Source organism: Acanthopagrus latus, chromosome 24 (assembly GCF_904848185.1).
Source record: "Acanthopagrus latus isolate v.2019 chromosome 24, fAcaLat1.1, whole genome shotgun sequence".
NCBI lineage: Eukaryota > Metazoa > Chordata > Actinopteri > Spariformes > Sparidae > Acanthopagrus > Acanthopagrus latus.
This window is the reverse complement of record NC_051062.1, coordinates 1,910,237-1,937,293: the sequence shown is the minus strand read 5'-3', so window position 1 is coordinate 1,937,293 and position 27,057 is coordinate 1,910,237. Positions and strand designations below refer to the sequence as shown.

The window sequence follows — 27,057 nt, the reverse complement described above, 5'->3', positions numbered from 1 at the left end:
CCTGACTTCATTTTGTCTCTTTATAGTGCAGCAGGATACATCTCAGGGCAACAGGATTGGTTAACAAAAGATGAGGAAAAGAGACAAATATAGATTTCTGGTACACAAATAATATTCTAATAAAATCTGTGCTTTTTTTTTAATTTTTGTGAAACTAACAGCAGATTTCAATTAAACGGCCACTTTGAGTTTTTATGCTCAACCAGTGCGTTCAGCTGAGCAACTTTTCAACTCAGGTTTACAATAAATGAGCTTTTCTTTTAAAACAACAGCTCTACTTCTGTGTTATTTTGTGGTAGTCATCTGGGTGTTGATCTATGATTTCTGGACAAACTTGGATATGATTACAAACATGTGTGTGATATAATATCTAGACATAGACTGTGATCAGCACTAGTCGCATGTTTAGGCGACTAATCAAAACACGACTCATCAGTGTTAGGGGCTTTACTGTGGTTAGAGTTTTATTTAGAACAGTGGCAGTAAGTCAGCCACGGTGAATAATAGCTGCAGGCTTGCATGATTGTAACAGTTGGGAAAAAAAAAAAAAAAAAAGGCAGAGCACGGCATTCTGGGATTGTTTGCATAAGGTAGCATCAGCCCATATGTCATGGGAACAGTAAATATGGGGGAATTCGCTCTCTGCGTTCCAGACAACTCTGAACTGAAACGGAAAAGTTGGACATTTCTGCTTTCTAACGGAGCCTGAGAATTCTGCTCCTTGTCCTCCGGCCCCGTGTTTGCTTGGAGAAGGCCGCCGGATAAATACACCATGATCCAATGTCGTGGGTCAGGACGTAGGTTTGTCAGAATGCCATCATTTTAAAAAAAAAAAGACATAAACACAAGAGAAAAGGTCCATTATGGTTTTATTTGCTTCCATCTTCGATTAAATGACAAAGTCGGATGAACTCATGGAAAGTTGAACAACGTTTAAGGATCCGGTCGAGTGTTTCACGTCAACACCAGATCCTGATGTTAAAGCCAACATCATGTGTCATCTAAAGCCACTGAGCTCTATCAGAACTCTTTATCTTTTTTTTTTTTTTTTTGAAATGCATGAACATCAGGTCATCGTGGAATTAAACTGCCTGGTATTTGTTCATCGTATACCTAACTACAGTCATGGCTAAAACCCAAATCAAGAGTCAACTATTAGAGATTGCAAGGCGAGACATTGACTTTAGCACTTAACATGATGAGATCCTAAAAACGAGTACTGCATTGCTTCCGATAAAGACTCTCTTCAACTCCTCACTTTGGTATTGCATGTATACATTACAATATTCTGCAAAGAAAACAAAATGTACAGCTGCATAAATATAAAATTCTTCCACCACGTTTAATGGCTAAAACATTCAGAGAGCTACACCACGACGCTGCGATGAATCCAGCAAAACAAAAACGAAACCAAAAAAAAAAAAAAGAAAAAGTTCCTTCTTCAAATTTCCAGTTAGCACCGATGCACTTAACAGCAGGCCAGTGTCTAACAGGCTGGACACACAACTCAACTACATTCAAGGCAAAAATCAAAAGTAAAAGGCATGAAAACCAAGTAATAAAACCCCCTTCACACGTTTAAGTGATTAACAACAAAAAGCACATGAAAGAAAAAAAAAAGGCAAAGTAAGAAGAGTCTCCCGTGATCAGATTGGAAAAAAGAAAAAAAAAGAAAAGACAAATAAAAAGAGGAAAGAAGTTCCCTGGAGTGCAGCCTTTTCCTTACGCGCATCGGAAGAGTGTACCATGTCGAATCATTTCAAATCATTAAGTGAGTTAGGAGTGTGTGTTCGTGTCTGACACACACTCACACACACACACACACACACACACACACACACACGTGCCTAGAGCTGCTAAAGCTTGCCTGCAGAAGAGAAGAGAAAAAAAGAAGAAGAACAGCGAGGTTCTGGAAGGACCGGATCGTTGCGACTACTGCACACTCCAGAAATATCTACTGAAACCACACGAGGCAGGCGATATGCAGAGGGGACGAAAAACACAGCTCGCTTACACGTCAGAGATGGAATTTTAACTTTACAGTCATCAATGAACAGATGTCCCATGGCTTGTGGAAAAGTCTCATTTACAGCAGAATAAATATCTTATTAGGCCTACCGCTACTTTTCCTCTAAAATTACATTCTAAATGCTAGACAAGAAGTGTGGAAGCTAGTGATGAAAGCAGACTGGTTACGCATCGGTCCCCTAGCAGGTTTTTTTTGTTTTTTTCCCTCTCTCTCTCCCTCTCATTTATTCATTCAAGACTAGTTGTGATTGACTTAACCGCTACAGCCTAAACCCCCCTCGCTTATCATCTCCTACATCAGATTGGTACTCGGTTAAAGACAGAGGGGGGTGTAGAGGGGAGGGGCGGTCAGGGAAAAGTGCTACGGTCCTGATTTCCGTCATAAACTGTTAACCTGGATCTTGACGTCGAAGCGTCCCTGGTAGCGGTCCTTTTCGCTGTAGTGTATGTTCTCGCCGTACACTTTGCACTCGATGCGCAGTTCAGTGTTCAGGGTCAGGTTGGTGAACTGCAGCGCCACCAGCGGCTGCAAGTACTGAGGGTGCAGCAGCTTGCCGTAGTAGGGGTAATACTGCAGGGGGAAGCCGCCGCCGATACCGTGGTACTTGATCTCCCCGATTTTACCAGCGTCCTCCTCTTTCTGGAGGGAGCGAGAGAAGGAAACGAATGAAAATGTATGAGGAGACCAAACTACAGAGCAAGCACACGTGTTTCAAAAGAACTAGCACGGGTTTGTTGTAATGAAAAGCGTGTACCTTGTTGGTGCAGTGGATAGGGATGATGTTGGGCTGCACCTTGGGTTGAGCCTCCTCAGGGATGCTTTCGTTGGAGGCAGGAGGCTGAACAAGAAGACAAGTTGAGAGGTGGACGGGAGCCAAAATGCTTCAGCAGATCCCGGAGATTACTCCCCCCCCCCCCCCACAGACTAGTGTTTCATGCAGGGATCCCATTTCCACCTGGTCCTAACCTGCCATCTGTATCCGGCTCCGTACGCAGCCCATGTGTATACAGGGGTACTTGGAACCTTATTTCGATTGGACTGCCCGGACTACAGCTGAAAGGTCTCTGGCTCCCGCTGTGATCAGATCTCAGCGGCTGTAAATTTCATCTGTACAGTTTGGACACAGCTTTCCAGCCAAAAGCTGAGAAGATCACCGAGAAAAAAAAAAAAAAGTGTATAGCTTTTAGGTTTACTTCCTAGTTATGCAGCCGTGATCCGACTTGAAGGCTGAGATCTGATCACAACGCGGGCAGACGTCCGCGAAACGACGTCACGATCCAGATGATGTCGCCAGAGATGGCGGGTAAAAAAAAAAAAATGGGCAGCTGATAAACGGATTACCTTTGGACGGAAGTTGACGATCCTGTTGAGCTTGACGATGAAGCAGGGCTTGCCTTCCTTGAAGCCAAACTCGCGGTCCTCGATGCCGGAGCAGGGCCCCAGCAGGGACCTGGGGAAGCGGCAGGCCTTCCTGACGCCCACGTCGCTCTCCAAGTCGCCGCGGTTCTTGTACTCTCCAGGCTCATCTGCAGGGGGAGAGGGAGGGGATATAATGATGCATGAGACAAAAGAACCTGCCTCTGATGTTTAAAGTGCAGCCATAAAACATGGCCTCTTGGATTTTATGTTGCAGCGTCATAAAGCTTCAGTGCAGAGTTCAAGCTGCGTCCGTCACGGCCTGCTCTCTTTGGAACTCGGCTCTGGAACTTTTTCTGCAGCGAGGTGGGAAGATTCCAGCGAGAGGTCAAGAGTGAAACCTACCTCCGCAGTCCTCGAACTTCATCTGGTCCCTCTGGAATTCGTCGTCGTACTTGGTCAGGAACTCCTTCAAGGCCTTGGTGTAAGGCACGTAGGTCTCCACGTCGTTGAGGTTGAAGGCCACTTCAGCTTTGTCTGATTTGGGGGTGTGTGTAAGGCCTGCGGGGGACAACGGACAGTGAATATGAAAAAAAAAAACAAAAAAAAAACTAGACATTTGAGCTTAGAAGTCTCTTAGTTACTGTGACATTTTTTCTGCCAGCGTCTGCAGATTAGACGAGCTGATCGATATCAGTGTCACGTCCGTGCATCCTGGGTACAGATACGGTTTCCTCCCGCTTTCAGCCTTTGTGCTTAGATTAGCTGAATAGACCGAATACAGTCCGGAGCTGCAGTGTCTCCGACGAAACCGATAGATCTCACGTGACTCAAATAAGCGGCTTCTTTTTTAAAAAAAAAAAACGTCACCACACGGTAAATAGCCCATTTCAACTGCTGATGCGCGTCGCTCTAAACTTTATCTCCCCGCTGCACGTATAGAACGCTGTGTCAACTCTGGGCCAGCTGACCACAGATCCGGTCATTGACAGTAGATTTCCCTGTAACACGACTGTGTTTGGATGACCTCAAATGGACCTCGGTGCAGCTCCTGCTGTTTAACATCTCCGGGGCTGACTGCCGGAGCTCAAACAGGCAGTCAGGCAAGTAGCTGGAGGCCACCCGCCCTCATTTTGTCCACTCAACAGTTGCCGAGTTAAGTGTATTCTTGGTATTCTTCTCTTCATGCCTGGTAAACCCCAGCTGGCCTTCTCCTCCATGGAAACCAGGCGGCTGTGTGTACACAGGGGTGGGCTCCTGTCAGCGTAGGCACCGCGCTGGGACTACGATACGATCACGCAGGAAAGGTTCACTTCCAAAACAATATGCAGCCATGATGCCTGCGGCCCATAATCGACTATGGAGAACCCTGGTCAACAATGGGATCATGTGTATCACATCCCCTCATTAGATACGGCATCTTAAAAAAGGAACAGTTCAGTTTATAAAATGAAACATATAAAAAATGTTTTATTGGACGTGGAGGTGAGTGAATTACGCATTTCACTGAATTCGATTCTTTTTGGGTGAACTGTTCCTTTAAAAATTGTACTTAATTGCGCCTCATCACAATACATCTTCACGGCGGCGTCAAATCTATTTAGATCCAACAAACTGTATCTTGCATACTTTTATGTGTTTGCCCTCAGAGACACACACATGACCTTGTTTTGAACTCCTTGTCATACATAATAATACTACTGCTCTTCACCACAATGTCTCACGCGTGTTTTCCACCAGCGAACGTCATGAAAAACAAATCCCGTCGTGTCAACAAGGTCGCTGAGTAACCATCAAGAGGTCATAGCTCATCTAAATCAACACGCACTCATCCCACGGGCCTGTTCAGGAAGGGCTAGCAGCCATTTTCATTTGAGAAGGCCCTCTTCTGAGCATGACACCACCCCACCTTTAGACTCAAGAGGCAGATCCTGCGTGCTTGCATCCTCACAAGACAGGAAGTGTGTGTGTGTGTGTGTGTGTGTGTGTCGCCTCTTACCAGGGGGTGCAACTCTGTCCTGCCAGGTGGGCTTGTAGGCGCTCAGGGTGAGCAGCATGGCTTGGATGGTTCCGATGAAGATCCCCGCCAGGCACCCGTAGAAGATGATATAGAACACTAGAATTTTGACTGCAGAGGGGGGAGAGAGAGAGAGAGAGGGAGTGTGTCAGGGCAGCTGTACGGCGGATATTCACAGCAACGAGCTGTACAAAACGGACATGAATGAGGCCACAGACTGACAGACGGCACAGGTATTCATTCTGCAAAAAAACAGCTACACTGTGCAGGACTCAGGTTGCATTACTACTGAGAAATGATGCAACAGCTGATAAAAATTACACATCTGAAACTGTGACCACCCACGTCTGTCTCCTGTCTCGCATCTGAAACCCTCACTGGGAGGAGCTCTGACGCGAGGAAGACGTGGGTGAGGTTTAAAGCGGGTGCAAGTTGCTCTTTTAATATTGTGAGTCTGCGCGATTTGTATTCACGAGCTGTGCCTTTAAACAAGCCGTCGGGCCTGTCGGACGGCTGACAACACTGTCACACAGTCGCCGCCCTCACCACTGCTGAGTTTGTAAAAACACCGGCAATGCTGATAGCTCAGACGTGAGAGAACTGACCAATCGGAGCAGACCTGGTTTTCTGGAAGGGAGGGGGGCCCTTAAAGAGACAGGCACAAAAATTGAACTTTCATATGGGTTAACTAGGTGTGCTGCTGCTGGACAGTGTTAGAGAAATGGACGCAGATTTGTCTGAAGACAAAAGTGATGTGAAAACTTCCAAAGAGGCAAAGAGAACAAATGAAATGGTCCATGGGACGAGACTGCAAATGACATTTACTTCCCCAGCATAGATGCACGCAGTGTTCATCAGCCATCAGACATCAGTCTGTTCGACATGAAGCGGTCTGTCATCAGACTGCTTCGGCTCACAGCTTGCGTCTCCGCCGTGAATGCAAGTACCGACAAAGCCAGCATTGATGACGGAACAGTCCCAACAGCGGCAGTCATTGTCTCCACAGCCTTACAGGAAGTGCCTGTGATATTTCCAGCATGAAGATGCCGTGGGACGGGTGACAAAGGTTGCGAGTGTTTTATCTGCACTGGGGAGCAATAAACACGGCACGGCTCGAGTTAACTCGGCGAGCTATACATTCACCCAGCCAGCCAGTCGAGTGGGGTTTTTTTTTTTTTCCCCCCTTTTTTTGCTGCATGAGGCAATGTCAAAAGGTCACGACGGCACCGACCAGTTAATACGTAACACATCACTTGAGCTGGTTAGATGCAGGGGACGTCCGATCAAAGCTCGTGTCCTCTGGGTGCTGTAAAGCCTGACGTTCACAGAGGATCCATTTCACCTTATCTCAGCTGCGGGTGACTGACAGCCACTACTCTGACGGCAAAAAACTGGAGACGCGAGTGACCATATTTGTCATCTCGCAGTCCAAACTTGTGTGCAGAGGTGGTCCCCTATCCAAGGCCCCCCCACCCCTGGATGTCCTTTCATCCCAACCTTCAGCACAGCACTGCGCATGGCACACTTCATAAGATGCATCAGCATTTTCAGATGACCTCAGAAGGACATGTCTGAGCCCCCCCCCCCGCCCCCCCCTCATCCGCCCCTGAACGTCACACGAGGCGCAGCAGCCTCGCTCAGCTGGAGCTCCCTGCAGCTCCCAGACATCATGTCACTGAGGCAGTATGTGGAGGGCAGGTGTTAAAGAGTCTGGACGGGACCGGGGAGCTGAGTGACATTGAGAGGAGGGACAAGGACATGCGCACTGGCGCTGCCGGGAACAGGAGAGGAGAGGTCGAACAAGTTAATCAGTCGTATTGTTCGTTAGATTACAGTGACATCTGATCACCGGGAACCCGACACGGATCGATAGCGCCCCCTCCTCCTCCTCCACCTCCTCCTCCTCCTCCCCCTCCACTTCCGAGCAGGTTCCCCTCATCACCTTGACTCACCTTGGACGATGATGCATTTTTAACCCTTTGCCTGGCCAACTGCGAGACAACTTGACGGCTTCCCTACAGCCAAGAGTGCACCAGACGCACGGGTCCGACGCTTATCTCGCCCGTGCGCCTTGCAGCGCACCGCAGCGTCTACACTCTCTGAATGTACAATCAGAACTTGGGCTTCCGATCCACACACACACACACACACACACACACACACACGCTTCTCGTCTCAGCCATCGCCACACGGGCGTTTAATCATTACAACAAGAGCCGCCGGGTCGTGATGCCGGGTTCGCCACTGAATGCTGCAAAGTCAAATCAAACAGGTGGCGGTGTGGGGAAACACGCGGCGACCGGCTGCGCGCTCCCCGGCTGCCGTGAGTGCGCGCCGGGCGCCAACTGAACCGCGAGGATACTCACACCAGCTGCCTCCGGTCCGACCCATCAGCTCCCCCTTCTCCGAATTCCACAGAAAACTCTTCCACCCGCCATCGTCCTTGTTGGAAGGCATTTTGGATTTCTTCTTCTTTTTCTTTTTTTTTTTGGTTTTTAAATGTCCCGTAAAGGTCGCTCCTTTACTCGTTTTCTACTCGGCGGACTCCCTTCACCAAGCGCCTAAACCACCCCAGTCGCAGAGGAACCCAGCACGGTGCGCTGGAAGGCTCCCCAATATAAACCGTTCATCCTCGGCTCCGCCCGCAAAAACTCCTGACAAGTTACCTAGTAGGAGGGTGGACCGCCGCCGGGCCAATTGGGAGAGCGGAGACGCCGTGCGTAACTCTGACGTCAGGTAGACGGACAGACAACCTATAGATGCGGACGTTGAGCACGGTCCTGAGCTGAGCTCTGCAGAGGTGCAGGTACAAAGTTATGTGCTGTCTTCAGATAGCAGGGATATAATTAGAACGGAATCACCAGCCACTACAAGTTGTAGGTCAGAAGATGTAATACGCATATCTATCTATCTATCTATCTATCTATCTATCTAGTGCAGTGTTGTGGTGCATCCAACAAAACAACAACTGATGAAGTCGCCCACCCGCCCATGAACAGGACGCCCCCGGGTGTCGCTGATCAGTTTCGCCGCAGGTTAATGGATCTATTGTGTTCACCAGGGGTTTCTGCTAGTAGACCCTCCACCCGGCCCCCCCGATTGAGTCACCCCCCCCCAACAGCACCCCTATTCGAGTCGTCCGTCAGCCACTTGTCGTGAATTGTGGGTGCAGATAAGTGGGATGAAACTCAGCCCGAGAGATACTCCGGGAAATGCATCCATCTCATGAGTTTGTAGAGCGTCACAGACTTACACAGAGACAATAAGCCTCGCTGTGAAGCTGGTATTGGTCAGCGAAAGGTAGGCCATGTATCCAGGAGAGAGTCCCCCCCCCCCCCCCCGGAGCAGTGAGACAAGGAGGTTTCATCTTTTTAACAGCAATGCCGCGCACACAGGTCAAACCTAAACTTTAAAGCACCAGCTGGATTTTGTGCACGTGAGTCCAGATTTGTCCTTATCTCACAAACTTCAGCGTACGGCGGGGTTGTAGCTGACACGGTCCCAGCTGAGCCCTTGCCAGTTTTCTGTTGCCAAAAGCATCATCCTAGTAGTTAATACCTTTCCTTGGGCTCGGCTCTGTGGAGAACTGAGTTCAAGCGTGAATCAAAGTGTGACCTTTACAGGTCTAATGGACGTCCGTGTGCGGCTTTAAGGCTCGTAACCCGGCGTGACTGTTCAGGTTCAAGTCACCGCATGCCGACAATTACAGCGAGGCGCACGCGGGATGCCAGATTACAGTGCGCCAACCTGCAATTCTGAATGAAGTCTGGTGCTCTAAAACACTCATTACGGAGCGCACAATGCGGCCGCTTTATCCCCCCGCCGCTGACAGAACGGAGTCCATTTAGCCGAGGGGGGGCCTGCGTATCTGCTCCCAGTTTAACTTGGTGGGTGTCCTGTGTTGTTGTGTGCAGCAGCAACCCCCCCCCCCCCACACACACACACACCACATGGATAATAAGCTCTAGTTACACAGCATTGCCAAGTATACACATAGTTGAAACCCATATATATATCCTGACTTCTGCATCTAAACCCCTCTCTAAAGCCGGCCTCAAGGGCATCTCTGCTGCCAGTCATGGGGGGCCCACGCGATGACCCCCAGTCTCCTGTCTGAGCTCGAGGCTATTCATTTCTTGTCCCACCTCACAGAAAAATACACCCTTTTTTTTTTAATGTTTTACCCGCATTAATTTCAAAATAAAATGAGTAGAATGTGCCCCTCACCCACCCAGCACACACTCACACACACACGCACACACACACACACACGCACGCACCTAGAATGCCTACACACGTGAACGTACATCCTTCAACTTCACATTCTTGCCTGTCTGCGTGAGCCGTGTGTAATGTGTGTGCTCATGCATGCGTGTGTGAAATTGCTCAGCAATGTGCCGCCATCTGGGCTTCTTGAGCAGTATACATTTGTTTGAATACAAAACATGTGTGCGTAGGTGCGAGCGGATTACACACACACACACACACACACACACACACACGGGCGTGTTGACCTTCAAATGTCACCTCCACAAGGACTAGAGGGGTCAGATCGCTGATGGTTGTCCGTCATAAGGACAGGACTCGTTGGACTTCCTGCTCACAGTGATGTCATGCAAGTCTACAGGCACCATTTAGAAAATGTCAGTGCGTCTTCCTTCCGTACGAAGGTAGGCTTTCTCTTTGAGTGTGCCTACTCAATTTTGCCTTGGGACTCAAAGCGACAATGAATGTACCCTAACAAGTACATGTGTGTCCAAAGCACAGGGCTCCGCTGTTGTTAAGAAAAACACATCAGTGATACTGTTGCAGTGGGTGATAAGCTCCCTCATTTCACCACTTTGACTCAATCGCACACTGTCCTCCCAAAGTAGACCGACCAGCTGATTTAGACCCGTTATTAGGGGTTTATGTTGAAAGTCGTAATCAGTGGGCTTGGACCTGAGAGCCACAGACACGGGGGGGGACGAACACAGTGATGGTTTTGGTCTTTTCACGAGATTTGTCAGCAAAACACAACACCAGATTAACCCTTTAACTGCTGTTGCTGTGAGTTCATACTGGCGGGAAATCCAGCTGCTGATCTGGAGTAGAGATGGATCGCCAGTTGACCTTCCTTCTCCCCGGTAACCGCACTCCCATTGGCAGACAAAACTGTATACTGACAGAGAGCTTCATGGGGAGCCAATGTAAATGCTGATGGTGTGCAATCAGTGTCTTCTTCATAATTATTCGTTGAAGCAGAAACCTTGACTGTCGTCGGTGAAAGACAAAAGTCAACTCAAGCCAGACAGAGTAAACATATTGGCCAGTGTTTAGAGATGTGCAGAGGTGAATTTAATCACTTGACAAGTCTCCCATGTCAGCCAGCTGGCTGCTGCGGCTGCCAAGGAAGCCTCCAAGACAGTTGGAGTGGCGTCACAGTTACATTTACATATTCACTGGCTGTTGCTTGGCTCAGGGTGGCAGGTCGGCGGAAAGCTACAATAGCTGCAATAAAAAAAATGTAAAAAAGTATTTTTCTTGGTCTTTCACACTAACACCAACTTACATCTGGCTTTTGTCTACAGTGGAAAAGGGTCGGATCTGCATTTGTTCCCAGGACAAATGACGCTGCAGCAGTCACAGGCGTTTACTTCAACACGGTTCAGTCCAAGCTGAAATCGAAAGAGACTGAAAAAGAACTCCAAAAAGGGCCAACGCACCGACTGGCAATGAGAGAGATGACAACTACCTATTTTAAGCACGTCTACCTGCATTTATAAAAACGTGCACATACGCACTCATTTTGGTGTAAAAACAGTATCTCAGTCACAGTTGCAGCCAACCTGCTGCCTGAACATGACGAGACAAGGCCCGATAATTGCTGGGAACTATTGCTGCTGCTGTATACTTGTCGTGATCCAAAATTGGTCGTAATTTGCGCGACTACAATGCTCATTTCCTGTGTTTATGTGATGGCACTAATGCGAAGGTAACCGTCAGGCTGGAATCACAGAGGCAGGGTTCGCGGCGCAGCCGGCGAGCCAAAGCCTACCATTTTTTCTAATGATACGGCCACGTCTGACAAGCGACCACACCCAGACAAACTGCTGCCTTTTGTCGGCTTGTGTACACAATAAACATGGAGGCTGTGCTGCGTGGGGTTGTGTGGAGGAGGGCGGACTCAAGGTGAAAGTGAATCTTCCTGTTTGAGGCCTGCGCAGGTCGCACGCTTCCATTTGCACAGAGGAAATGTTTCGATTTCCGATAAGCTCTCTCCAACGATGCCGCCAGTCTGGTTTCGGTGATGTGGACCCGTGGATCTGGGTCGAAGCCGCTCCATGGTCATCGTGTCTTCTTGTCTGGGGAGGACGCGCCAACCTGATCTCATCTCAGTGGCAGCTTGTCTGTGTGAGCTGACTGTATAAAATGATTTCGCACGCTTCAGCCCATTTAGCGCGATTCCTGCTCTAACCCCCGGAAGACACTCTGGAAAATGAGCTGCTTGTGTCATCCTGCTAGCGTACGCGCAGTGACAATGCAAGCAGACTGAACTTTAGCCTGTATATTGTTTACTATGTACACATCTTTGTTTAGTGTGCTAGCGTGCTGGCATTTAGCAACAAACACAAAGTATGTCAGCAACAACTCATTACCAGTACAGTACACAATGAAACACACATGTAAGGGAAGAAGACGTAAAGTTAGTATGATAATAATAATAATTCAGTTTTCTATTATGATAAATATTGTGATATTATGGAGTAGCCTACAGTCGGAGCAAAGATGAGTTAATAATCAGTTCCCTTACATTTTGTAAATTTCTTGCTTTTCGATTTAAAGACGTAAGGTTGATTTAGGGAAAGTTTTGTTACACAGGTCACCTAAGTTTGAGATCTGATAACTTGTGTATGCAAGTTGAAATAAGTCAGTGTTAACTTTGGTTTCACACACATGGAACAGTGGTCTCCTTAGTGAAAGTCTGGTCTTTTACCCTGACCGTCTCCCTTCTTGGACCTCAGCGCTCCTTATTTTACATCACCTGACTTGCTCTGAGCATCTATTATTGCCACTGACGTCTTTCACTCCGGAGTAAGTTGAAAGCTTCCCATGCAGATGCTAAAGTGAACCTTGTGGGTCTGTATTAAAAAAGTATAAATAGCCCAGAGAGTGCACAGGACATGTAAAGCAGAGGCTTGCAGGCGGGTTGTGTTGAGCACTGATAGGCAGACGCATCCCAGAAGGCTTTGTGGTGGCCTGTGGCCCGCACATGAATTAACGACGTAGCTCCTCTTAATTTCGGCGCTGCGGATCAGGATGAGGATGATTATTTGGTTTCATTCCAACAGAGCGGTTCTGCAGGTCTTTTTCTTCGTATTCTTATTATTTCCCCTAATATTCTACATGAAATATTGGAAACTCGTCCACCTCCTTTAGAATGTGAAACAGGCGCTTTTGAACACAACTTAACATTAGGTTGTAAAACTCACTGATGTGCCTGGGAGGGTGGCAGAGGTTAATTACTAATTAATTCAAGAGTTGTGGGTTATAACTTTCTATTTCCTGCTGGCTTCCTTTCAGTTTCACAGATGAACGAGTTGACCCTGATGTCTCCCCACTGTCTCTTGCTTGCTTTTAAATTTCATAGTGTAAAATTGTGCTTATTATTGAAGAAACAATACGTGAGACAATACAGTCTCTGTATCGTAACGCTGTGTTCATGTCATACTGGTTTAACCATAATTACCATTTGGCTTCCATGCAAGGTGCCGACCAGCACATCAGGAGCCGTATCCTGCCCGAGGACGCTTCAACACGCAGACCAGGGGAATCAAACCAGCAACCTTCCCATAACAACCTTCTGATTTTACAAGTACAGCAGGTAGCCATAGTTGAGAATATCGACAGACTGCAACAGGATCACGTTTCAGACCGGAATCTGTGTCCACAGACAAAAGTCTCGACCTTGACCATATCGTGCCCCCTCGCCGACTGTACCGTGCTGCTGTTTATAGGTGAAACACTGACAAGAATGACATAGTATGTCTTGTTGTGGGATACCGGAGCGTGTAGAGCGGAAGGATGGAGCTGGATTTCCTATTTTCAGCCAACATAGAGTTAGCTAAAGAAAGAGTTGGACCCATACAGCATATTGATTTCTGGATTTTTCTTATCGTCAATAAATCCAGAGAGAAAAAAACCAATAAGGTGTGAGTCTGTCTCTTAATACATCAGTAACAGTGGCGCTCTGGTGGCAGATAACCCTGCAAATCCCGCAAGAACCAACTGTCGCCCGTTCTTGTACCACAACAAACACGATGGCAACCAGCAGCTTGTGAAATATGCGGTGACAGTTGTGCTGAAAAGGTCAAGAAGGGTGAAAAAAAACAAAAAACAGAGTGCTTTGGTGCGATCCTGCCTTGAGGGGCATTGAGGCAAACCTACAGAGGGAACTTCGCAAAAGGAGGCGAAGCCACAGGTGGAAAGTAATGAGAAAGACAGACAGCGGCTGCATTCGAAGACTCGAGGATTTAGGCGCTCGACAAATCAGACGGCTTTGGATTTTATCTGACCCAGACTGGAACGCACGCAGGCCGACTCCGTCCCATCCGCTGTCGCGCCCAAAACACAATCTTAATCGGCAATAAGCGAATTCAACTTAATTTGGATCAGCATGTGTGTTATTGAGGCAAATCTTTGGCTGGAGTGTGCATGCCTAAGATGGACTCTAGAGGTTTTGTCCGAGTAAAAACGGCTTAATGAGACCTATATTTGTTCCTTCATGTGTGAGTTCAGACTGAGGGTAAAGGGTACACATTACCCAAACAGTAGTAACACAGTAATATTTTCAGATAAACACGGGCCATTGATAGCAAAGTCTCTCTCTCTTTAACTGTGCCAAACGTGGTGTTTGAAGTCCCTTTTGTCAGTCGCACTCCAAGGCCACACCATAACGCCCCGGAGGTCAATAATTGACGAGGGATCATTATGGAAAGTTTAAATGTCCTCTCTCAAAAGGCGCTGGTTAATGTGTAAGAGCTGTGAAAATAAATCCGGGGTTACATTTAACCTGTTCGGCCTGAACGTCCGGAGCCTCGCGCTTTCACAAGGGAGGCGAGCGGTGAGAAGACGAGCAGAAATGCGACACACCTACATGAAGCACAACGGTATCTGTCATTAAAAAGAAGAAGAAAAAAAAAACTTTGCCGCAGACGTATCGAGGATCGGCAGTGTTTATAAGCACACACGCTGTCCGAGCAGTTTTGGAACCAAACGCCGGTTTCGCTATCCAGCTGTAATCTAGCCTGCTCTGTCGCTGACACTCAGGTGAATGTTTTTTTTTTTTTTTTTTTTAGGAGGACTTTGTCACCCTATCCCCCTCCCGAAAGCAGGATATGATGTCACGACGAGGAGTGAAGGTGGGAACTAGACGTTAAGCAATAACCGCCCTAAAGAGAGACTGTTAGCGTGTGCAGGGTGGAATGTAAAGGGCTGTTTTCCTGCATGGCAAACATTCAAATAAAGGGCCACCCGAACTAAATGAAGCCAGGATTCGTGTCCTACAGTCCACATCGTAGGCTGGTAATCCGCCCAGGGCCTCTGCGCCTTCCATACGGCCCGCAGCAGAATAGAATCCGGCCAGCTGCTGGTGTCCGCCGTGTAACAAACACCCCCCTCTATTAAACTTTCATTGTTTTTCCCTCTCGTTACCGAGCTCCAAACCTGTTCCCTGCAGATCACACGTCCTGGCCGGGCCACTCCTGGCGCCGTGGCGAAACACGCGCTCTTGCGAAACTTTGCACTAGTTACAAATTAATCCGCATTCTCACTCATATTTAGCCGCTGCTCGCCCCGGTACAAAGTTTACCACCCATTCCTTCCAATAATTCATGTGATGGTTAATATTTGAGCCGGGAAGATAACCTGATCTACGGAATCAGGCTGCGTCTCTTTGAACTGGGAGCAATTTAGCTTCACGCTGCGGAGGTTATGAAACGCGTCTATTAGAGGTAAAGGCCCAGCGCTCGGTCTCAGCTCGGACTTGTTTCAAAAGAATAAATGTGCCTGTTTGCAGTTTTACCCAAAGTCAGATACTTGTGGTTCCAAGCAGCACTTGTCTCAAAAATGGCATCCTCTTGATGTTGTTGCCAGCTTTTTAGCTCCGTCTGCAACGAAACTTCAACCTTTGAATGCTCGCTCCCTGTGCACATTCCGAGCTATGTTTTCAGTTATTTTAATTATATCAAGACTCCACGGGATGATGGCAGTGGCAAAGCCCAAACCTCTTTTTTTTCCTCCTGGGGACTGTGGGTGGGTTATGGACTCCCAACCTTGACTTCATGATATTGATTGGGGTGTTTCCTCTCTGCCTCACATGGGTAATAAAGAGTGATCCCAGTTCTCAGTCTGTCTTGCAGGAGACCTGCAGTGCTGTGTGAACCCATATTAACACCTGGTGAAAGGTAGACCACAGCGACTGACCCAACACTGAGAGACAAAGGAAGCACTGTGCGTCCGAGTGCGGCCATGATGCCCTTCAAGCGCAAGGTGAGCGCTAGCGCAACACACCCTCTCACAGCTGACCCGAGCCGCAGTCATATAAAACACACAACCATTAACAGACGATCTGCGGGGATGATAAGGAGATATTAAGCTGTAAATCAGAGAGTCCTCCAGCTCTCATTTACATACAATCCCGCGCTCGGTATAGTTTCTACGGTAAGGCAAGCGCAACGTGAGCTGTCGTGGCATCAATCTGAAATCATCAAATGTTACTTGATGAAATCAGACAGTGATACGAAGTGCACGAGGGCTCCTTCTGAACTGACCCTGCAATCCAAAGCCCGGCCCATCACCTCCAGAGCCGGAAAAAAAAGAAAATGAGAGGGGAAGGCAGCAGATCACGCACCTTAAATACTTTTTTTTTTTACCATATACTGTCAGTGAGGTTCTAACTGGACTTGGTACTCGCGCTATATCTAGCTCCGTGTTTACCCAACAGAGGAGTTGTAGATGAATCAGAGTAGTAGTGGGCGTCGTCGGCTCCTGTGACGACAGCGGGCTGATGGTCACGGATCACCAGCCAGTTGCACACAATGTCAACAGAGTGTGTTTTTAGAGGAGAGCAGTCTCCCTCCTGCCTGCCCTTCACCCGTCTCCTCCCACCCGTCGAACATGTCAGCCTGGAAGTTGGATCAGCCATCGGACGTGCGGTCAAGAGAAAACCCAATACAGTGATTTAGTATTTTCTCCTCCTGAACCTCGCGCGGACTCACGGGAGACATTCTCTTCAAAATAATGGTCAACTGAAGCGGCAGAGGCTGTGATTTTCTCTTTTGGGTGCCTGGTATGGGTTAAACAGAGTCTGAATGAGCGCGGCTCCGGTGTCATTATGCCAGTTGGGTCATGACAACAAACTTCGGGCTTGTGATAACACATGAGCTCACTTTACACACTGTTTGCTTTTAGACCAGGACTTTGAAAAAAACAAAACATCCCCCCCCCGAAAACATAAATTACAGCTTGTAAATTACAGTTTGCCAGACGTGATCCAAGTCCCTGGAAGCCCGGTGATGCCAAATTATTTTTGAGAGGCTTTTATTTACGCCCTCTTCAGCGCAGCTGCTAAGATACAAGTGACCTTATTGTGGATTACACGATGCAGTTTGTATGGAACCACTTTATGTTTTTCACGCTGATCTGCTGTGAAGCTCCAGAAACTCAACTTTCCATCGGCACGGGGGGGGGGAGGTAGATGATCGATAGTAGAGAAATGATCCCACTGACCTCAACACAGTCAGGAGTGCAGAATTTTAATTTGGAGGGGGGAAAAAAGCTCTGGTAACCAATCCATTTAATACTCTCGCTTAAGTAAAGGATCAGAAAACCTTTCACACCGCTGCATGTGCTACCAATGTGTGTCTTCGGTGCTAAGCTGGCATCAAGCACACTACAGTCTGTCGGTGTAGAAGAGGAAAGTTCCCAGCGGGCTCGGACTAATCTGCTGTGACTGGATGTTTGTGGTGAGGCTTTTGAGACCAAGCTCATAATGTTTCTCCATCGCGCCGCAGTAAACCTTCGGCTTTTATCCCCGGCGAGGCCATGTGGTCCTCCAAACGTCATTTATCCGGAGACCACAGACGGGCAGACAATAGGAGTGTTTCCTAAGCATCTCATAATGTAATCTTCTAAAAACAGGGAGCCACGGCGCTGAAAGGTTCCTGTGTGACATGAAACGATACAGCAAAGACACGACGAAGAAGGGGTGGGTGGCACGTATTGGTTATTTTTGTTCAATATTGTGGGAAATTAATTAAGAGCAGAACAAAAATGACCAAACCAAATACAGAGTGCGGTGTCTGAAGCATGTCGAGTATTTGGATCAGAGGTTTATCTGAGAAGCAGTCAGGAAACGTGCATAACATTTTGAGGGTGTTGCAGTTTCTCTCTCAGTTGTGGTGAGAATCCAAAGACAATAGTTAGACTGGCACAGAGGGTCCAGTGCAACAGCCCCTGACTCTTATTAACTCTTAATCCAACTTTTGTTTTCCCGTCTTCCTTTGACTGAACCCATGACATGATCCATCCTTCCCTTCCATTTTTTCTGTATTTGCATCTCTTACAGTCAGTGGTGGTGGCAGTGGACTACAAAGCTACACTCCATTTGGGTTCAGTCCAGTTCCTTACACATAAGGATGATTATTTCAAAGGTTTTGTACAAATCAAACCAACCAATAATGTCGTGTTATTACAGTTACACTGTAGTTGTTACTGGTTGGTCCGAGAGAATCTTCACTTGCAGCCTTTTAAAACTTTTTTTAAACTTTGGACAGTTGGGCTAGCTGTTCCACCCTGCACCCTGAGTCTTTATGCTAAGCTAGGCTAACCATGTCCTTAACTCCAAACTAAAAAGAGCGATATTTAAAAAGCAATGATGTATTTTTAAATTCTAGCCCTGAAGTTAGCATCGCACCGGTTTCCCTTTGACAAAAGCCCACGGGATATTCGAATTGGATGTTGGATTATTGCAGAAAATAATCTCTGTGACAAACACAAGTTCATGATACTTATAAATCAGGTTAAGCAAGATAATCCTCTCAGATGAACACCACTTTCGAAGCATGACTTAAACGTCACCACCACTAAGCGTCTTACAACACAATTACTGCGCATGTTTTCTGTAATTTGCCCAACAGACAAGTTGTAAAGTCAGAGTTAGAATAGTTTGTTAGCTTATTTGCTCATGTACATGTTGGCAGTGATGTGCACAATTGTGGCCCAATTCTTGAAAAACGCGCACTAAAGTGCCCTCCTAGGAGCCAAAACATGCGGTAAAGTGCCCTCCTGGGAGCCAAAACATGTGCTAAAGTGCCCTCTTGGTTGGCAAAACACAATAAACTGCCCCCTTGGCTGGTTAAAACATGATAAACTGCCCTCTTGGGAGCCAAAACACGCGCTAAAGTGCCCTTCTTTTCGATCCAAACCAACTGGCTCCTACTGCAGTCTTTAGATGTCTTTAAAAGCTCACAAATGTCTATTTTTGTCATTTTTAAAAACGGCTTATTCATTTCCTGATACAACTGTCCACTTTGGTATTTAATCAAATGCTAATCAAACGGGAGGACTGCTTTGTTAGGGACTATTTTCAGCCGAAGATCAGTCCACTTTTGGCGTTCCGGCAAGTACAAAGCGGTGGTAGTGAAAGGACACGTCACTCAGCACAACAGTGAGGCTTATTAATGTGTTTTTTTTAATAGATTTTGGGAAACAATGGAGCTCTGTGTCCCAGAGGAAGAGTATGTGACATACTTTGGATACACACAACTCTTGCTGGTGGGATCATCAAGGCCCAACAATCACTTACAACTCACTGTTATGTTTGAGTCTTGACATACATTGCTGCCAACCAATGCGAAATATATAGAACAGACTACTAAATGTACTGAGTTTGTGAACTGTCTGACCATTTCGTGTCGCCAGGAAAGCGTCTAAATAACTCGGTGGGCGGTTCATCCTCGAACCCGTGTGTCAGCTGTGGCATAAACATTGCCTCTGACTCTGCAGGTGCGTGGACTTTGTTCGCTCGTGAACGGATCTGTCCTGCAGAGGAGTCACCTTGTCCCCGCCAGAACGTTGCAGCTCTTCCTGTCTTCCTCCTTCCTGCCGCTCTGTCCAGCCCCCTCCTTACTACTGCCTCCTCTTTACGCCTGCATGACCACATCCATAGTACTACACCTGCACAGTCTGCTGAAACCGGCCCTGCTCCCTCCACGTGAGACCGAGGGCCCACACTGACCTCTGGAGGTTTGACGTAGAAACAGGAGCCATCATAACTACTTCCCCGTGCATCGCAGTTTTCCTCTGCAAGGGCATCCCACGAGGGGAGATTCAGCAGTCTCCTCCCCCCTGTAGATCACCTGAGCAGCGAACCAGGAAATGAGGGCTGCCGCAGTTGAGGTGCCCTTCGAATGCTCACCTTCAACTTTAGACTGTCTTTGCCGTGCACGCGTTCTTTTCACACACTTGTAAGAAAGCATCAGTAGTAGATAGCAATGAGAATCAGGGCACTGGCCGGAAACGTTCGTGCTTATCTGCAGGCAGTGATATGTTTGCAGCAAAGCACAATGCAGAGCAGGGGTGTGATGAGTTACATTCATCACTTTCACCCCACAGCTTCTCATCTCGTGTCTGCTCAGGCAGGAGTCTGAGGACGTACTGCACTGTCATTGCGATCGCGAGTAGAGTGGAGTAGAGATCCTGCAGCCACACACACACACACACACACAGACTGTATACCCGCATGAAATGTGTTGTGAGTAGCAACAAAACATTTCCATGTACAGGACAGAACACACACGTGTACGCAGAAGAAGAAAAAAGAAAAAAAAGACAGGGGGCGAGAGGGTGTCAGATTGCAGTGGGTGCTCCAGAAGGAGGCTGCGTCCTCCAGATGTCACCGGTGACGGAAAAGTACCGTCACACCCAGCAGAGCCTCACATCCTTTTCCGTGGGAGAGGGGATTAAACGATTAGCCCGTCCTCACTTTTCCTTTGCGCCCCCATTTGCTCTCCCATTCTTATTCTCCGACTGAAAAAAACAAAACAAAAAAAAAAACCCCAAAAACTGCTGACTGGGACATTCTTTTAGCTCGGGAGCAGAATGAGTTCACCGCACTTTTGCTGTCCCGCGTGGAGGCGAGATGTGTTCGCGATGAACTCATTACACCCTTACAGCGGTGTTCACCGGTTCGCACCTGAAACCAAAGGATGTGGTCTTATCGAAGCACATCAGCGCTGCCTGTGTCCTCTCAGTCAAACTCCACATTTGCACACTCTCACCAAACACAGGTGACTCTGAAATATCATCATTTGCTGGTGCCAGCTCTTCAGTAAACTGACCTTGAGTGAAGTGTATCAGAAATACATATATTTTATGTTTACATGGTTTTATACCAGTCATAGTTTTCCTTTCTGTGTACCTGCTGTACCACAAAGGTGGGCTGGTCCACGCAGGAGGGAAAAACACAAGATGCAAGTGTATTTTTCCGCAGAGTATTAGATCATCTCAGTGTAGATCACACACAGAATCTGCAACAATAGACAACCCTTGTGGAACAACTCCCGCTAAAAATAGACTCCCACCTATTCCATTATTTAGCAGCCACGCGGCGCGTAGCCGTGACCTCACCCAGGACTCCTCAGCCAAAGTATATCATTTGTATCATTTGCATACAGTCGTTTCAGCATTCAGATTTAGTACTGCCACCGTGGAGAAGTGGATGATGCTCTCAGTTTGTGATTTATTATGAGGAGCACAGTGCTGTGAATGTGACCTTCCTTCCGGCTTGATAGATGAAGTCTGTTTGTGTGTGTATGTGTGTGTGTGTGTGTGTAAGAGAGGGAGAGAGAGATTGTTTCTTGCAGGCCGTTCACACATACATACACTTACAGTATTAGCGTGACGGCGGCCGACGTGCTGCCCGCAGAGGCGGCACGTCTGCCACCTAGCGAGTGCCAAACTGCACTGCACGTCACCTGGAAGCAGGACAAAACTGCTTGGCTTGCCGAATGAGATCATGAATCAGCAAAAAATGCCACGCTCCGGAAACACGTTACGACCATGGAAATGCTGATGAAGAACCGAAATGCTGCTCAAAATAGTATGTCTTGTGTATTTTGAAGTTTCACTCTAAACACACTGAATTTTGGACAATTTTTCCAAATGCCAAAGCTGAATGACACACATCTTTCAGTAGCTCTGGCTCAACTGACGAGCACAATGATTCTTTAATCGCAAAGATTTTAAGGGTGGCTTCACTTTGCAGAGAGGCCCCTGAAGATCTTGTTATTGTTACATGCTGGAGGGAAGACTGTGATAAGGCAGCGAGGGAGGGAAAGCAAACATTGGGAATTTTGTGAAAAAGAAAAAAACCTCCTCGGGCAAAAGCTGATACAACACAAATGCAGAGCATGTGCGAGAAACACCGCTAAGAACGCAAAAAAAAAAAAAGAAAAGTTAGAGGACATTTGTAGGACACGAGGTCCAGAAACACCAGTAAGACAGATGCGGCCTGGAATTAATAAAATGTCTGGGAAAAGTTGTAAAGACATCAAAGCAGTTCTGATGATGGATGTAAGATTATAAGGGAAAAGCAGATGCATGTGTTAGGACTTCAGGATGGTCATTATTCAAAGTCACCAGAGGAGGAGGGCTTATCAAACACCATGATTCAGGCAGAATGTTTCACTGAAAGAAGGATGTCGTCACCCACTGGTCTGTTCTAGTGAGAGCTGGGGGAGCTTTGTTCTGAAACAGTTTGACCCTGAAATTAGTACACCACACCGCCCACCATTAGTCCAGACCCTTTTTTAATGTAATGTTAAATCACATCTTTCAAAAAAGCTCAGCAAGATTTGGGCAAAGAAGTCTTTATTTGTGGATAATGGTGCCATCTGGAGGAGAGGAAGAGCTTGTTCAGGGAGATAAGTAGAGGAATAAAGACCAAAAGTAAATGACTGATCTTTGGTTTCAAGAGGAAAACTTCTGCTTGAAGTGTCCATTAGAAAGTGTTGAAGGTCTTAACGTTTCTAGGTGTGAGAACGGATGAAAAGTTACCATAGAAAATAAAGGAATACTTCATATTACGCAGACGACACCCAGCGGTTCCTCCCTTTTCGCCGATCCTCCAATACCCACATGGCAACGCTCATCTCGGAATGTCTGGCAGACATCACCTCAAGCTCAACCTTAGTAAAACTGAACTCCCCTTCATCCCGGGGAAAGCGTGCCCTCGCATGGACCTGTCAGTCACTGCCGATGATGTCACCACAAGCCCTTGCGCGAACACCTCGCTCCACCGCATCAGCTGGCCGGCTGGTACCGCCATCGCTGAGAGCAAACAAAGGTCGCTCAGTGAGGCCCTTGTACATCCCTATGTGATGCTTATTTTACATTATGTGTGAAACGTGTTTATTGTTAGATCATAAGACATATAGAAGCACACACAGGACACTTGTTAACAGTTTAATGACTGCTTCAGAATATTGATAAATGTCTTCTGAGTTTCTTGTGGCCTAATTGTTCATAACAGTATTTTGCAAACACATTTCTGGAATTGCAACTTACACATCAATTATGCTGTTGCTAACCTTTAATGAGCTTTATGTATTATTATTATTATACATGCAAACTTTAGAAGCTTTTGTGAACAGTTAGGCTATGCTTTTTGCAACTACCACATCTAAAATGAGGATACCCGGCACTCGGGAATTTAAGAAAATTACATTTCTGACACATTGGCTCAAGAATCTCTGTAAAGGGAAACTGGTGATCTGGGGGTTTTGTCGGGAAAATGTGAATACTCTTGTCATTGCAAGGAAAAATAGTGGCAATAAGAGTAATTCTAACTCCATGGCAGAACAGTCAAATCTCCTCATTCAACTGGCCTGTATCTCAAATATGGCTGCAATAACACCCCCCAGCCTGTGGAGGGCAGCACTATGCTCTACAGCGTACAGCCTGCCGGAAATTCACAAGAGGAAGAACAACAACACGGCTTCCCCGGTCCACAACTGGACTCTGATGTTAAGGGAGACGTGTACAATAATTCTGTTTAGTAAAAAGTAGAATTTCAGAACAGCTATGGATATAGCGCTGTATCTGATAGCTGCCGCTATCCTCATTGTCCTGATTTTGTTTGCGTTGAAGGTGCGGAGGAAAACGCAGGAAGGTAAGGAGCCTCGGAGCTAACGTCAGACATGCTAGCTAGCTAATTTTAACTCAGCTGTTAGCAGCGCTTATCCAGCTGTTGCTTTAACAGTGGCTATGTAAGGTTGCACCATATGACATTATGGTGTATGTGTTAGTTTAAAGAGGACAGCGGTGAGGCAAGGTTCAGGTTTTTTTTTTTTTTTTTTTTTACTGCTCAATTTCTAGAAATGTCAGCAGCTGTCAGTCCATCAATAACTACGGAAGCTCCACCGGACCATGTTAACTAGTGTTCCCTCGGTTGCTGGTTACGTCCTAAATTAAAGGGTAACTCAATGAATTTAACGCATTGAAGTGTGTTTACTGGTCTTGGGGAATACTGGAGGACGTGAAAAAGTAGCATAAAGCAGAACCTGACCGATATCGGATTTGTGGGACCAATAAACGGGATATACACTTCTCAAACGTGGTTAGGGATATTGGGATATTTGTGCGCATGTGCATGGACATGAAGTGAAAGTCAAATAAAATGTGTCGCATTGTTTTTTGGGGGGACCAATCATATTCACGCAACATAAATTCAGACATGTCACTCAGTAAGCGATCAAGTGAAAAGACTAAAATATCCCAATATCCCTAAGTAATTTTGAATAATGTATATGTGAATACACATTTGTGGAAATATCCCTCAAACGTGGTTTATAAACACCTGTGACAAAGATGTGTACATAATGAAGGCAGTGTATTTTAGCTTTATTGACATCAGTACACTGAAACACTAAACTTCACTGAGTAGCTTAATAATTGAAAACACCACTTCTAATTCTATGAAGGGATAAAGGAAGATCGAGGTTGCGCAGACATAGTGTGATGTGTTTTAATGCCTTCTTTATGTTCAGCTGATGAGGAGCAGCAGAGGGATGTCATCCGGGCGGCAAGGCCCCCTCAGGCAGCGGCAGAGGAGCGAGGAGCCGGTATGCCCCGCAGGAGGAGGAACCTTGCTGCCGTGATGGCCAACCGACGACCACAGAGAGAGGCTGTGGAACCTGGTAAACACTGTTGCTAATAACTGTTGGATTTTAATAAGTCGTTAATGTATATAATTGAGATAATGTCATGTGGAGCATTCTTGCATAAACCCTGTTTGATATTTCATAATCAGCCTCTGCTTAGCCTGTGTTTGACTGCTGACAGGAGCCATTCCTTATTCAAAAATGCATGAAATTAGTGAATTGAGGGGAAAATTTAGAATGAATGGAACCAAAACAAGTTGCAGAACAGATGGATATAGGGTTCCTTTGTACAGTTTTCTAATCACTGAAGAAAAAAAAAAGGTCTTAAGAATTTGCGAGAGTCAAAGAGTCAAATTTCATATGTCAATAGTAAAGGTCTTGTTGTTTGTATAATGTAATGTGTGACGAAAAACACGTGACAAGTGTGCTGTTGATTTCAGGGGACGAGCCTGGGGAGCAGGAAGAAGAGATGGAGGAGCAGCTGCAGCAGCAAAGTTCCCTCCCGACAGCCAAAGTTGGAGCCAAGAAGCAGAAGAAACTGGAGGAGAAACAGGCCAAGAAAGCCCAGAGAGAGGTGAGAGGTCCTCACTGCTCACTGATTGTGAGCTAGCTTAAAGTATGTAGTCACTTTGTAAAAGTGACAAAATGAAGCAGCGTGTCAGTAAGCAGTGGTTATCAACATCCTGCGGATTCTCATTGATGTTTTAAAACCCCTAAAACAGGCAGAGTTGGAGGAGAGAGAGGAGAGGAAGAGGATGCAGGAGCTCAGAGAGCAGGAGCGACGTCAGGAGGAGGAGAGAGAGCGACTCCTGGAACAGAGACAGGTCACACACTCACACCCCTCGGCAACTGGCTCCTCTCTGTGTGTTCATACGAGGAGAGGCTGAGACTATGTGTTGGTATTTATTCAGGAGGAGGACGAGCGCCGCACCAAAGAGGAGCAGGACAGACGGGAGGAGGAGGAGTACTTAAAACTCAAAGCGTCCTTTGTCGTAGAAGACCAGGGAGAGGAGGAGCAGCTCACTGAAGACCAGGTCCTATTTCTGATGAGCTCTCATTATTATAACATTCGAGTTTCTCTGTCATGCATTTTAAATATTTATGGTGTATGTCTTCTCTAATCTCAGTCACGCAACCTGCTGCAAGAATTCATCCAGTACATCGAGGTGAGAGCAGACACACTCTACACACTCTACACACTCCAAACTGTGCTGAAGCATCTTAACACAGTGTATTAAACAATGTGTCCTCTGACTTGCAGAGCACTAAGGTGGTTCTCTTAGAGGACTTGGCTTCTCATTTTGGAATGAGGACACAGGATGCTATTAACAGACTGCAGGACCTGTTGGCTGAAGGCTCCCTCACAGGTAAGTGTGACCAGGGGCCAAGTGTATTAAACTCTGTAGTTGTAGAAATTTGTGTACACACGAAAAACAGGAAACATGTCACGTGCATGAGCTGTCTGACTAGTCTGAGCTGGTGTATAAAAAGGCCAGTTTAGTTTTGAGGAGAAATGGCGAAGGACACAAATTAGTCACTGAAGAAGTCTGAATTGACAGATTGCTGACGGATGGAAACAAGTATTATTTGGAGGCTTAAGCATAAGCAACAAAATAAAGGAAGCAAAGGCAGAAAGTGACAGAAGTGGTGAACACTAAAAGTTTGGAGAAATAGACTCTGGAGGAGTTCATCAGTGTGGTCCCTTAAACATTGCTCTGGCCACTGTATCATGTGGCACAGCCATTACGTGCGGCTATAGCCCTTCATAGCCCTTGGTGTGTATAGATATTTTTTGTAATAAAGTGAGACTGAACAGAACATCTATCATTGCAACATCAGGATTCTTCATATCGTACTACTATATCGTATATGATAGAATATGCTGTATGTTACTTGCAGGAGTGATTGATGACAGAGGGAAGTTTATCTCCATCACTCCAGAGGAGCTGGACTCAGTGGCTCGGTTCATCAGACAGAGAGGGAGAGTGTCCATCACAGAGCTGGCTCAGGCCAGCAACTCCCTGATCAACCTGATGCCTGAGAGCCGCAGCGCCGCCTGATGGACACGTTTCATGACACTTCTGAAAAATGGTCAAGACTCCAAGCTGTGTGGCCATTTCACTCAGCTGCTGGTGATAAGCACATACTGGACTGTGTATGACATTAAATTATCAAGCCCATCAACGTGGCAACAGTGACTTTGCATTGTTGTGAAGATAAAAGTAAATATGTGGAAAAATTGAAGTTTGAGTTTGGTCTTGTTTCCTGTGACGAGATTATTATTGAGATCCTGTCATACAGGAGCTGCAAGAGGACAAAGTGTACTAATTAAATCTGGTGAGAGCACAGTTGTTTGATGCACAGGTCATTATATTATGCAGTTTTGTTCCCATAACATTTTGGATAGAAAAACATCCAAAATAAACATTTAGACATTAGGGCAGATCTCTGTT

General features: G+C 46.6%; 2 protein-coding genes across 2 annotated transcripts; one reads left to right on the top strand and one right to left on the bottom strand.

The window, feature by feature from the left end:
* Window positions 1–852: 852 nt before the first annotated feature.
* atp1b1b (ATPase Na+/K+ transporting subunit beta 1b) lies at window positions 853–8,014 on the bottom strand. The gene is made up of 6 exons (XM_037091442.1): window positions 7,769–8,014; window positions 5,385–5,513; window positions 3,791–3,946; window positions 3,371–3,555; window positions 2,784–2,867; window positions 853–2,668 (listed from the first exon to the last, which is right to left on the bottom strand). Exons 1-6 carry the CDS (start codon window positions 7,857–7,859, stop codon window positions 2,408–2,410), a joined length of 906 nt encoding a protein of 301 aa, XP_036947337.1. The 5' UTR covers window positions 7,860–8,014; the 3' UTR covers window positions 853–2,407.
* Window positions 8,015–23,399: 15,385 nt separating this feature from the next.
* LOC119015343 (DDRGK domain-containing protein 1-like) lies at window positions 23,400–26,848 on the top strand. Its single transcript, XM_037091168.1, has 8 exons — window positions 23,400–23,613; window positions 24,491–24,640; window positions 25,045–25,178; window positions 25,327–25,428; window positions 25,516–25,638; window positions 25,732–25,770; window positions 25,866–25,971; window positions 26,504–26,848. Exons 1-8 carry the CDS (start codon window positions 23,526–23,528, stop codon window positions 26,662–26,664), a joined length of 903 nt encoding a protein of 300 aa, XP_036947063.1. The 5' UTR covers window positions 23,400–23,525; the 3' UTR covers window positions 26,665–26,848.
* The last annotated feature ends 209 nt before the right edge of the window (window positions 26,849–27,057 follow it).